General features: G+C 40.0%; 2 protein-coding genes across 2 annotated transcripts in view; both read right to left on the reverse strand.

Annotated features, from left to right (window-relative positions):
• The window catches only part of LOC135790709 (DNA polymerase theta-like), a 5,115-nt gene extending 999 nt beyond the window's left edge, over positions 1–4,116 (reverse strand). Inside the window, 3 exon segments of the mRNA XM_065300979.1 lie at positions 6–3,322; positions 3,398–3,503; positions 4,103–4,116. Of these exon segments, the coding sequence (XP_065157051.1) occupies positions 6–3,322; positions 3,398–3,503; positions 4,103–4,116 (3,437 nt within the window).
• LOC135790235 (protein crumbs-like) overlaps positions 3,868–12,973 on the reverse strand; it is a 13,895-nt gene continuing 4,789 nt past the window's right edge. Inside the window, 8 exon segments of the mRNA XM_065300347.1 lie at positions 3,868–4,524; positions 4,588–5,129; positions 5,187–5,374; positions 5,429–5,884; positions 5,886–8,390; positions 8,720–9,833; positions 10,494–10,764; positions 10,830–12,001. Of these exon segments, the coding sequence (XP_065156419.1) occupies positions 4,300–4,524; positions 4,588–5,129; positions 5,187–5,374; positions 5,429–5,884; positions 5,886–8,390; positions 8,720–9,833; positions 10,494–10,764; positions 10,830–12,001 (6,473 nt within the window). The 3' untranslated portion in view covers positions 3,868–4,299.

Genomic DNA, 12,973 nt, shown 5'->3' on the forward strand with positions numbered 1-12,973 from the left:
CTCCGCCTTCCATTTTGATCAATTTTTCTAATTCTATATAATAACTAATTGGAGTTTTAGTTGTCTCAGGCCAATACACAGCCAATCCATGAATCTTAGTCGATTTATAAGTGAAATTATCCTTCAATTTGATAGATTTTCTTATCCCAATCTCCTGTTTCTCTTCTTCGTAGTCTTCACAAGCAAGAGATAAAGATATTGCAGTATGTGTCGCTAATAAATCAATGAAATGTTTAAAAAGTACAATATTATCACATACATTAATAATTTCCAGTTGTGGATCATCTTCTACATGATCAGAAGTACTTTTTGAACGTCTGCTGAGCTTTGGAGGTATTGGAGATGTAAACATATCATCTTCACTTACAACAGAAGAATTAGAAGATGAATGTGTGGATTTTATGTCATCACTTGGTCTTTTTCTTGGTTGTACATCTTCAACAAAAGATTTATCAGTTCTTAAAGTAAGAGATTCGTTAAAACTGTCCATGAAAGCTTTCGTTAACAACGAATCTGAGTTATTATCAGGTGGATTCTCAGATTGTACTTTATCATCGCTAAGATTCTGCACTAATTTCATTTGGGCAGTAAATGAATCATTAAACATACTGTCAGATGAAGAACTTAATCTCAGTGAAGTTAAATCACAGAAATTAACTTCTTTCAAAGATGAATTTACATTCTCCAAAGAATTCTCAGCTTTATTCTCTTCTGTATTTGTTTCATTTGGTGATTCTACTATTGAACTAAGATCTGCTTTTGTTTTATTCAATTCCTGACTAGAATGCGTCTCATTTTCTTCATTTCCTGACCAATTAGCATCAGTTAAACCAATCTCATATTGAAGGTACTTCCTTGCATCTTCAATCATCATCCCTGCAGCTTCCAACTCAGTGAGACCTCGTTTTCCAGTGATGAAGATAGTTCTTAAGTTGTTACGTTTTTCTGCATCATGTTTACTCTCACCCTCACGTTCTTTACTCTCAAATGGTTTAGCTTTGTGCAGGATATTCTCTAGATCCAGGACGTTACAACCCGCTAGATCTACAAGATTTTCTACACCTGCATTGAACAATACTCTTGCTCTCTGACCATTGAGGATTGGTAATCTCATCAGGTCTAAGAGTTCCCTGCTAACACCAAACTGTAATCTGTCTTGGAACTGTCCAATCAGTAGCTCCACACTGCTCCAACCCAGTTGTTTACTGAATGAAGTAGCCATACCTGCAAAAGTGGCTGCAGACTGTTGGAGACTTTGCAAAGCTCCACGATTACAACCAAATCTTTGAGCAACCTGGTTCAGAGGTACCTCATTGACTAAATCCTGCAGTGCTAATGCTGTGTAGAAACGTCGATGAACAGCTAGTTTATTGGAATTATTTGGGGCTTTACCCCTGGAGCAATTGATGATGAATGATACTTTGATTCCTACCAGCTCACCAACACGTTTCATACTAGCTGGGAGTTTCTCCCAGAGTTCCAAGAACTGCATCCAATCAATTGATTGAATTTGGACACTGAAAGGAGTTACTAAGTAGATCAAATGCAATTCTGTTTCCAGAACAAAGCATTGTCTTGCTTTCTCCAACTCTGCAAACAAAGCAAGACCTTCTTCTGGTGGCATAGATGAATTTAAACATGCTTTTGCAAGAGGTGTAGCTACATACTGTTGGTTAGAAGTATCTTCTTGATCAACTTGTAGTCTTATAAATTGATACTTCAGCAGAAAGTCCAAAGCATCTGTTATTGGATTACCTATTGCTGTACCTTCTTGATTGAGAAGGGTACACCTTCCAAATGTGTCTATTTCATCAGGAGTTGAAGCAACCTTTGAGGCTATAACTTCAAGTAAAGCTCTTTTGAGTCTTCCTGAACCTTCTAGACAACTACTGATTGCTTCTAATTCCCCAGACATCAAATCCTTTGCAACTGCAAGATCCTTCTTCTGACAGATTAGAATTGATTCACCTGAGGTGTCTCTACCCATTCTCCCAGCTCTACCAACCATTTGTTTATAGGATAAAACATCAATTGGTTTCCCAAAAAAGGTAGGACTGCGAATTATCACGCGTCTTGCAGGAAGATTCACACCTGATGATAAAGTGGAGGTGGCGACAAGTACTCGAAGACCTCCAGTTCGGAAAGCGCCTTCTATAATGTCACGTTCATCCATGGTAAGCCCAGCATGATGGAATGCAACACCAAAACTTACAGTCTTCTGTAAGACATCATCCAAACCAGCAGGAGATCTTTTAAGTTGTTCGAGGCATTCCCTGATGGGTTCCACAGGTAATTTATTTCGCAACTCTTCACCAAGGCGGGAATCAGATTTGCCAATTTTGAAGAAAGCACTGGCGATTTGCACAGCCAAATTCTCACACCAGATCTTCGTTGGGCAAAACACCAGAACACTGCAAGATTCCAACAGGGTTTCTAAACATAATTGTAGAATATTGTCTGTATCCATTTCTAACTCTGGAATATTATCTAATCTACGCTTTAGTTCGAATTTTGAGTTAAAAATGTCCCCATTTACTAAACACTGTTCATTGAGTGGTATTGGACGGAATGTTGTGACGTATAAAGACGCATCCAGCCATTTTCCTAATAAATCTAAGTTTGGTAACGTTGCTGACATTCCCACAATCTGTATCTTGAGATCATCTTTGCGTGAAATGTAATTCAACTTGGTTAATAACAGTTCTAAAAGGTACCCGCGACTTGAATCACCAATCAGATGTAATTCATCCACGATTACAGCACCTATATCTCCAATTTTACCTTCGTCAAGTAACCGATTGATTAAACTGTTTGCTTTTTCGATTGTACAAATGGCAACGTTTATGTTTTTGTATCCACCCGGCGGATTGTAACTGCCCATGAAACCTTCAACACGTATACCACTGGATCCAAAAATGTCTTGGAAGTAAAACATTTTCTCCCGCACGACGGAGACAAACGGTAAAATAAATATGACTTTTTTATTGCGTTCGAGAACCGTTTTCGCGGCCAGGATTTCAGCGACTAGTGTTTTTCCGGCGGAAGTTGGTGCAGAATAGACTAAATTTTTGCCTTCCAGGACGCCATTGCAGGAAAGGCACTCCAACTGCCATGGAAATATACGTGTTACATTGCGACATTCGTATTTTTGTAGGATTTCAGCTGGTAGACCCAAAATTGATAGTTTATTGTCTTCTGACTCAGAAAATTTGAATTGTTCATTTTGTACTGATGAAATTGATTTGTTTACAGGTTTTGTAGATAAATTTGTGGTTGAGGGCAATGGACTCACAGTTATTGGAATATTTTCTTTATCAATTTCCTAAAAACAAAATTTTTATTACATTTCAAGCAATTGTTTACCATTTGTACAGATAATTAAGTAATTTTAACTTACTTGTGAGTGTTGAGAGACATTTTTAGTAAAAGAAAATGAATCATTTAGAAAAGCACTATCGTCAAATGAAATCTTCAAACAAGATGAACCATTCACTGACTGTCTTCTTTATTTATTGAATTTATGTTGTTTGTTGTTAATTCACACAGCACATTGTTATCTTTGTTGATTAACTGACCACTGGCACTAAATGAAATGTTGTCGAATGTATCACTTATTGATATATTCATGATAAAATCATTAAAATAGTTAATAAGTTAAAAATATGATTAAAACTTGATGTTGAATCAAGAAATCATGATAAAATAAAATAAACTGAGGTTATTCTATGGATAAACAACGAACCATAGCAACCAGATGAATAAACTGTAAATTTTTGGTGCCATCTATGATTGGGGACCATTTTTTTCAAAATAAATGTCCCCGGATTTTTAAATTATGTATTTCACTATAAATTTTCATAAAAACCATTACTGTATCATTTCATTTAATCAATTAATCTATTCAAGACAAAAATATTCATACTTATTTCGTTATTAATATAAATTAAGTACAATTATCAACATTGCTTACAAAATACTGTTACTTTGAGAAAACTGGTTATAGATTCATACGAAATTCTTAAGTACATAAGGCACACCACAATATGTAAAGTTGTATAAAAATGTCTGCGTGTAACTTAAACTAAAAACGCTATTTACAAACTTTGGTCCTGTCATGAACATCAAAAATAACATTTACTCTGCCTATTCACTCTTAGAAGTTAGAAATAAATATCATTGTCATCGCATAGTCTAAATTAGTCTAAACATAACATAAACATTTGAGTCCCTCCATTTTATGTACAATCTCGTGTGTTTGCATCACATTCAGTTCAAATTGGAATGTTTATAGAAAAATACTTAAATAAGTCGTTCTTCGGGCGGAGGCTTGAGCACATGATCAAGTTCCACACGTGGATTACAGAATTCTTGAGCGCTGGGGCTGTAGGTACCGCGTGTCGCACGTTTACTGCGTGCAACGTTTACCAAAACAACGGTAACAACCACAACTATCAACAGGACAACGACCACGACTGGTATAATCACGTATAGGATGTCAAAATTGCCTGTGGACGCTGCCTCAATCTACAAATAATAAAATTTAGTAAATGTGTTCATTTGGGGACCGTTTTTATACTGGTAACCTACCTGTGCTTCACTGCAATTCTTCCCTTCCCATCCAAGTTCACATTCACAATCATAAGCAGCTTCATACGCACATTTACTGTGACAGATTCCATGCTCACAAGGATTGATAATACATGGATCATCCAGTTTGCACTGGTGTCCACAGCGTCGATTCATACAATCACACCGGTAACTCCCCGGCATGTTAACACACTTCCCCAAATCCCCACAGATATTGGGGATGTCTGTGCACTCATCTTCATCAATCTCACAATTTGTACCTTCATACCCTGTACCTGTACAGTTACAAGTGTATCTCCCTACGCCATCGATACATTGTCCGCCATTTTGGCACGGATCATCCATACATTCATCAATGTCAATCTCACAATGTCTTCCTTCGTAACCCAGGCGACATTGACAGAAAGGAACTCGGTTTGTTGTATTGCAAAGGCCATCGTGTTCACAACCATGGGATTTCACCAAACAATATGGCGTATCACACAGGGTACCGACCATACCTTCAGCGCAGAGACACGTGAAGTTGTTGTGTGTCATTTCGTCTGGAATAATATAAATATTAGATGTTTAAGAAGTGATTTTGGAGTGAATTGACTTACTTTTGCCATTTCGACACGTGGAGCCATCTTTACAAGGTTGATTATCACATGTAATCAGTCGTAGAGCCTCACATTGTCTCCCAACATAATCCTCAGGACATTCACAACGGAACATCCCCAAGAGATCAATACAACTTCCTCCATTATGACAGGGCCCACTTGCACACTCATCAATATCATGTTCACAACTAAAATGGTAAAAAGGTAATATTTTCAATGTTTAAAGGTTAAAATAAACTTACTAAGTGCCATCGTAGCCAAGTTGACATTCACACTCATATTTCCCAATGAGATCCACACAGGTAGCGTTGTTCTCACATTTATTGTCTTCACATTCATTAATATCAATGCTGCAATCATCAGCTGCATAACCATCGGGACATTGACATTTATAAGTGCTGTTTGGTTCAATGCAGCGGCCATTGTTGTAACAATCCTTCTCGTAACACAGTAAACACCCGATTGTTTTCTCTGCGTTCTCAAACTGAGTGAAGTACTCCTCAGGTCTTGTTTGATTGAACAATTCATCAGTGGAATAGTAAGGCACTAGTAATCTACCAATACGTATGTCACTCAGACATCCCTTAAATTGATCCGAATTCCTGCTCAAGTCTATTTTGTATGAAGGGAATGTATTATCCATGAAATCAACTGAATTGCTCACAATCACTGGGTCCTGAGTGGTTGTATCCGCCAGGGGTAACATAGCTGGTACCATTGTAATCCGTACTTTTGATTACCTCACGGTAATCAAAGGTTTTGTTATCAGAACCAGCGATGTAGATAACACCACGAGTGAATATTTCGTTAAAATTTCCAAAATCGAAATCATTCGTGGTGAAATCCGGTGTGTCGTCTAAAACATGCTCCTTGAAACCTCCTTTGAGCATGGAATCTTTGTATTTGAAGAGGAGTGTCACCCATTGACCATCAAAATGCTCCTTTCGGAATCTGCGAGTTTCAAATTGCGTTCCCAGATTCCATTCGGCAACCACTTCATCGTGATAGATAAAAATGGTAAAGTATTTCTCCAGGTACTTGGCAAAAAGGACAGTACCCCAGGATCTGGTACGATATGTAACCTCAATGGAATCAGCACTATAATGTTTGTTATCTGGCGTTGTCAGGTTGTACATTAATGGTTTGGCTTCACCATCAAACGTTGCATTCGCTGCGCATTCATAACCACTTTCTAGGTTTCTACAGGTTGAATCATCTGGACATCTTTCCAACTCACAGAATTCTAACTCTATACAGTCCTTGCCTTTGAATCCATGTGGGCATTGACAACGGTAATCATTCCAGGTGTTGATGCATTTACCATTACGATGACATGGTTGGATCCGGCATGAATCATCAGACAAAATACCTTCTAAAACTGTAGCATTGTCAAAGGTGACAGTACCAAAACTAACAGTTGGAATGGAAAGTTCTTCAGCTTGTAGAGGGAAGAATTCGACAACCATTATCTTCTGCCCATCACTAATTTGCACATCCTGAATGATCCCTTTGAAGTGGATCATACTCAGAGGGGTGGTGACCGCGGCAGGACCAGTAGCAGCTGTTACTTCAGCTGTTGAAGTTGGAGATTTGCTGAAATCATTGGTCTGACGTACAGGTCTCAGTTGAGGTTGTCCCCCGAGGAATAATACTTGTGCATCCAATGTCCCAGTGGCAGATATAGTCTTCCGGAAGTATTCGGTACCATTTAGTTTAACCTGGACCAGTGTAACATTCCGAATCACTTGAATCAAGTGATCATGACCATTGTTCAACTTCACTCCACCTACAGTATACGCTTCAAATGTCCCATTGAACTGAATACGCACTAAAAGTTCCCCACCTTCAAGCTGGGCGGCAATGTAACTCTCATTCTGTAGATTGGCAGAACCCAACGCAGATCCCAGATAAAAGATTTGTCCACGTGATTGTCTTGTACGTACAAACATTGAGATATCTACAATGGACCTTATCGCACGTCGAGCTGCGTCTGTCGCTGTGACCGTTACCAAAGAATCTGTGATATTTTCATAACCAAAGGTAGCTGCTGTGTAATTGTACTGACAGTTGTACCCAAGATGAGGTCTTTCACAGGTACAACTGAAATTGCTCCATAAATCCGTACAATGACCACCTGAGTGACAGGGATTGGGTTCACATTGTGGTTCTCGATGACAACCGGTGACTACATTCTGGAAACCCACCCAGGAGGCGTTTTGGGTATCAGGGAGGACCCATTCTCCGTTCACGATGATATCTTCAACACAACCAACCAAAAATGGTTGGACATGGGCTAGTTTCCTGTGATTATTGGGATAACCACCAAAATAGGTCGTAGGGAAACTGGTGGATGATCCATTATTATCGTTATAGTTGATTGGGTAGATGGTTTGCTCATCATTCGCAGAAAGGACCAGGTGGGATGAATTGATAGCGACAAACACCCTCTGCCAGCTACTGTCATTGAGATTACTTCCAACAAACACTCCATCCCACTTATTCAACAGGGACGAATGTAAATTGAGTCTACCCTTTGCCAGAGTCAGAATATAATAGGTGGATCCCTTACCCAACGCTAGGAAACCATCTCCCAAAGTGGTCTTGAACCTGAATTGGATATCATGACCTTCATCCCTAGAAGTATTCACAACCAACAAGGAATTACCAGCTAGGGACATCGTGGTAACCCTTTCACAGGTATGACCATGAAAACCATGTGGACACGTGCAATTAAACTTATGCATTGTCTCATTATCAAGGTACGGCTTGCAGGTACCATTATTCTGACAGGGATTCTCACGACATCCTGTCAATTCAACTGAACAGTTCTTTCCTCCGTAACCCGCCTCGCAGTCACAGAAATAATTCGCCCTCTTATCAATACAAGACCCATGGACACACGGTTGATATTTCTCACACTCATCGATGTCTATCTCGCACTGGGCACCTTCAAAACCCTCATCGCATTCACAGATATACATTCCTATCTTATCAACGCAGGTACCACTCCGACAAGGGTTGGAATCACATTCGTTGACGTTGATCTCACAGTTTTCTCCAATAACACCAGGAACGCACATACATTCATACCCGGAAGCATTATGGAACTCAAACTGCTTCCGGAACACTGCAGGTAGGTTCGCGTTGGATTCCAGGGTTGTATCATAGAGTGTTGCATTACTGCGTTCAAGACACACACCANTAATTCAAACATGGTGAGGATTCACATTCGTTGATATCCTCCTGACAGTTCTTACCAACATAACCATCGAAACATTCACACATGTAATCTTTAACTAAATCAATACACAATGCCCCATTTTGACAGGGATTCGAAACACAATCATTGATATTGATCTCGCAGTGTTCACCTGTATAACCTGTATCTGTACAGTTGCAGGTATACATATTAAGCCCATCGATACATATTGCATCGTGTAAACATGGCGAAGATAAACAATCATCAATATCAATCTCGCACTGCACACCTGTTAACCCAGCTTGACAGAGACAAGTAAACTTATTGATCNTAATTCAAACATGGTGAGGATTCACATTCGTTGATATCCTCCTGGCAGTTCTTACCAACATAACCATCGAAACACTCACACATGTAATCTTTAACTAAATCAATACACAAAGCCCCATTCTGACAGGGATTCGAAACACAATCATTGATATTAATCTCGCAGTGTTCACCTGTATAACCTGTATCTGTACAGTTGCAGGTATACATGTTTAGCCCATCGATACACATCGCATCGTGTAAACATGGCGAAGATAAACAATCATCAATATCAATCTCACACTGCACACCTGTTAACCCAGCTTGACAGAGACAAGTAAACTTATTGATCCCATCCACGCAGGTTGATCCCATCATACAGGGATTACTAGCACACTCATCAATGTTAATGTTACAATCTTTCCCTTGGTAACCAGGTGGGCAGACACATTCGTAGTTATTCACTTTGTTGATACAAGTTGCGTTGTTCTTGCATGGTTGGGACAAACATTCATCAAAATCAAGGTTGCATCTTTCCCCTGTATAACCTGGTTTGCAGTAGCATTGAAAACTGCCCTCTTTGTTGACGCAGATACCATTATTACAAATTGGCACACCAGGTAACTCACATTCGTTGATATCCTTATCGCAATTGAATCCCTGGTAACCAGATGCACAGGTACAGGTGTAATTATGATGACCACCGGGTGGTGAAGGGTTACACTCGCCATTTTGGCATGGATTAACCCCACATGGGTCCTGACCAATGTCTATCTGGCATGAATCACCAGTAAAACCCTCGGGGCATTGACATTCATGCGCGTTGATCATATCCACACAGATTTTACCTGTGGGACATGTCACACCTAGACAATCATCAATATCTAGCTCACAGTTGTTGCCTTCGAAACCTGGTAGGCACACGCAGGTGTAATCTCGACCATTTGGGTCCTGATGACATGTGGCGTTGTTTTGACAGGGTTTAAACTCGCAGGAGGCTGCTTTTATGGATCGTTCACACATGGCACCCACGTGGGTCTTAGGGCAATCACAATGGTACCCTGTTGAGGTCTCAATACAGGAACCGCCATTCAAACAAGCGAATTTTGTGCAATCATCCAAAGAAATCTGACAACGGTCACCTGATAATAAAAAAATGATTGGTAAAATCTTCAAAGTGAAAATTAATGGATTGAAAGTGAATATTAGTGTGTGTTGGTGTGTGAAAAGGTACCACATACCACAAGATTGAGTGAAAGTGCCACCATTGTGCCACGACGCGTCAGCATGTGAAGTTTTTGAATGAAACGCGTTTACGTGACAATTCAGGCCGAACCAACCCGGCTTACAGACGCAATAGTAACCAGCAAACTACGAAACTCAACATTTTTTTGGTTAACAATAGTCCCCATGATATTCTAACTAGTTAACTACACAATAACAAACAAGAAAAAAGCATCCAACACCACACTCACAAAGTCTTTACAGTTAACAGCATGCAGACATGGTTTCTTTGCGCAATTAGCCATCTTTGTTGTTGCAACAGATGATTCATCACAGTCGTGACTCTGTGCCATTTCTTCACCGCGCGTTGAATTTGCTAGATCGTTATTCGATTTGCACTTTTTCAATGCGCCAACGTCAACGTAACGGAAGTCGTTAGCAGCCATAACGCTTCCTTGCAAGGCCCCGATTAAAATGTTATTAGCTTCTTTTCGTGAACATGCAGCATGCACACAATGAATAGATGACATAATATTAAGAAGAAACATGGTTAATGCAAGTAATAAACAGTTTTATACCTGTGTACCCAGGGGGACAGTTACTGTTCACACAATTTGGGTAAACTCCACCATATTCTGCTTTGCAGGCACATGTAGGGACACCTGATATCTCTGTGCATTCAGCTAAAGGTCCACAGAAGTGCTCATCACAGGAGGAACCAGCTGCGCGAAGCTCCATCTCACAATGGTAACCACCATAACCAGGTGGGCAATGACATTCGTAGCGGCCATTCTTTTCCTCACATTTACCATGGTTAAAACAGGGTTGTAGCTTACAATCACTGATTTTCTATTAGGAAAACAAAAAAATTATAATTTTGAGGTTAAACTTAAACTTTTAAGGTTTTAGCTTACAATTTCACAGTTGAGACCATCAAAACCCATTAAACATTGACACATGTAGCTGCCATAAGTATCATAACAGATCCCACGGTTCAAGCAGGGTTTCGCCTGGCATTCATCAATATTCTCCTCGCAGGTAACCCCATTGTATCCAGTATGAGCACAATCACATGTGAAGTTATTGGGACCATCAATACACAAACCTCCATTGCGGCAAGGTGATGAATCACATTCATTGACGTTGACTTCACATTTAGCTCCCAGGAACCCACTGGGACACAAACACTCGACGGAATCATCGCGCACCTGGCACACACCGCCATTTTGACATGGGTTGTTTAAACACAGCGGGTTTATCTTCACTTCAGTGTCACACATCTTCCCCGTGAACCCAGATGGACAATTACACTTGAAGTTACCGGATATGTCATCGATACACACAGCGCCGTTCTTGCAAACTGGTGGTACCGCATCACAAGGGTTCCCCAAGTCAATCTCACAGTTTTTCCCGGCGTACCGTGGGGAACATTCGCAGCTGTAGGTGTTTACCTCGTTCTTGCACACACCATGTGTGAGACATGGGTCTGTTTGACAGAAATCAAACGCGCGAGGCATTTTTACATCCTGACGAACTTGACAGGTATCCCTGGGGATGGGACATTTTGTAAAGGCGACACTATGGGCCTGAATACTGGACTTGTTGAAGTTGATTGAGGGACCTTCCAGGATACACCCGTTGTAGTGTTTACCAACAATCAGGACCGCACCATCATTATACAGATCCCCACTTAGTAAATCATTCTGATGAGTTGAGTTTGCAAGTAGTTCTTCATCGCCGTCGATGCGTAGAGTAAGATTACCAAATCCATAGTGTAACATGACATTGTGCCATTGGTTATTCAGGAACATACCAGGAATGAGCGCTTTGTATTGCCTACCAGTTGTTTTGGCGTAGTAGTTGAGGCCGTCCATGTTGACGGAGATTTGGAAGATGTTGTCGTTGAGTTGTTGTGAGATCAGTTCACCTCCAGCGCATGTCCGGAAGGACATACCAGTTAATCGTTTGAGTGATATGGTTGTCTCCAGGCGGATGTAGGAGGACCCATTGAAGTAGGCCTCGGGTTGGTCTGAGGGACCATAGTATTGTGCATGTGATTTTGTTATGGTCAAGAGTAGAAGGAGTCCTGAAAGAAAAAAGAAGAGATGAATTACTAAAAAGGGACCAAAGACTATAAGATAAAGGGGCGGGTATTTAGAGAGCTGCGAGTGGACTGCTGGACTGGTGGGGGAAGCAGCGTCACGTGGGAGAACTCGCGGAGCAAGTAGCGCTACCCCCACCACTATTTGCGGGTTGTCGCAAGTATAAAAGGGCAGCGCGCAGTGCGCAACATGCTCAGTTGTGCCTGGGTCGCCCAGCAGTCAAGTCGCAGGTCTCCATTGGTTCTCCAGATAAAAAGGCAGTTTTCATTGTCCGCCATGTTCATTTCACGCAAAGATAGTCAAGAAACCTAACCTTATAATGACGGAAAACATCTAATAATCTAATAATCTAATATAAACAATGAAATAGACATTAAAATCAAATAAACACTTCAAAAGTCATAATTTTACTTAAATTGAAGTGTTACCGACACTTTAAAAGTGATTATCTCGAGAATGATTACACCGAACAAGATCAAACTTGTTATGATTATTAATCATTATCATAAGTGCACTTTGATTCAATTTCAATCCTCAACATATTAAAATAACCATAAAAAACACAATAAAAACATTTTTAACCCAAAAATTTCTTTTTTGTTAAAAATATAAACAAAACAACATAATTTTTACATAATTTCCGTTTAGATTTCTCTTCACTTCTCTCTTATATTACAAACATCCTCAATACTTCAATATTTCCTCGTTAAAATCAACTTATTCCACGTAACCTCAAACGTGCGTTGTGTAGGCAACCAATTAATCATCAAACAGATGGTTAAACTTCTACCTTACTAGTATAACTATTTCCCGGAGCCCTTTTTTCTCATAGCGTGTGTTATTATACACATCCACATCAATTATATTTATTTACTTCTTGCGTTGTTCGCACTGGAGTGCTTGCAATTCCCACACCGCCATTTTGTTAAGTGGCTCGAGTGGAAAAGTAATATAAG

This window comes from Atheta coriaria, unplaced genomic scaffold (genome assembly GCF_025399875.1).
Source record: "Atheta coriaria isolate IRGN ID8LTWV9N9 unplaced genomic scaffold, Caltech_Dcor_3.1 hic_scaffold_4_pilon, whole genome shotgun sequence".
NCBI lineage: Eukaryota > Metazoa > Arthropoda > Insecta > Coleoptera > Staphylinidae > Dalotia > Dalotia coriaria.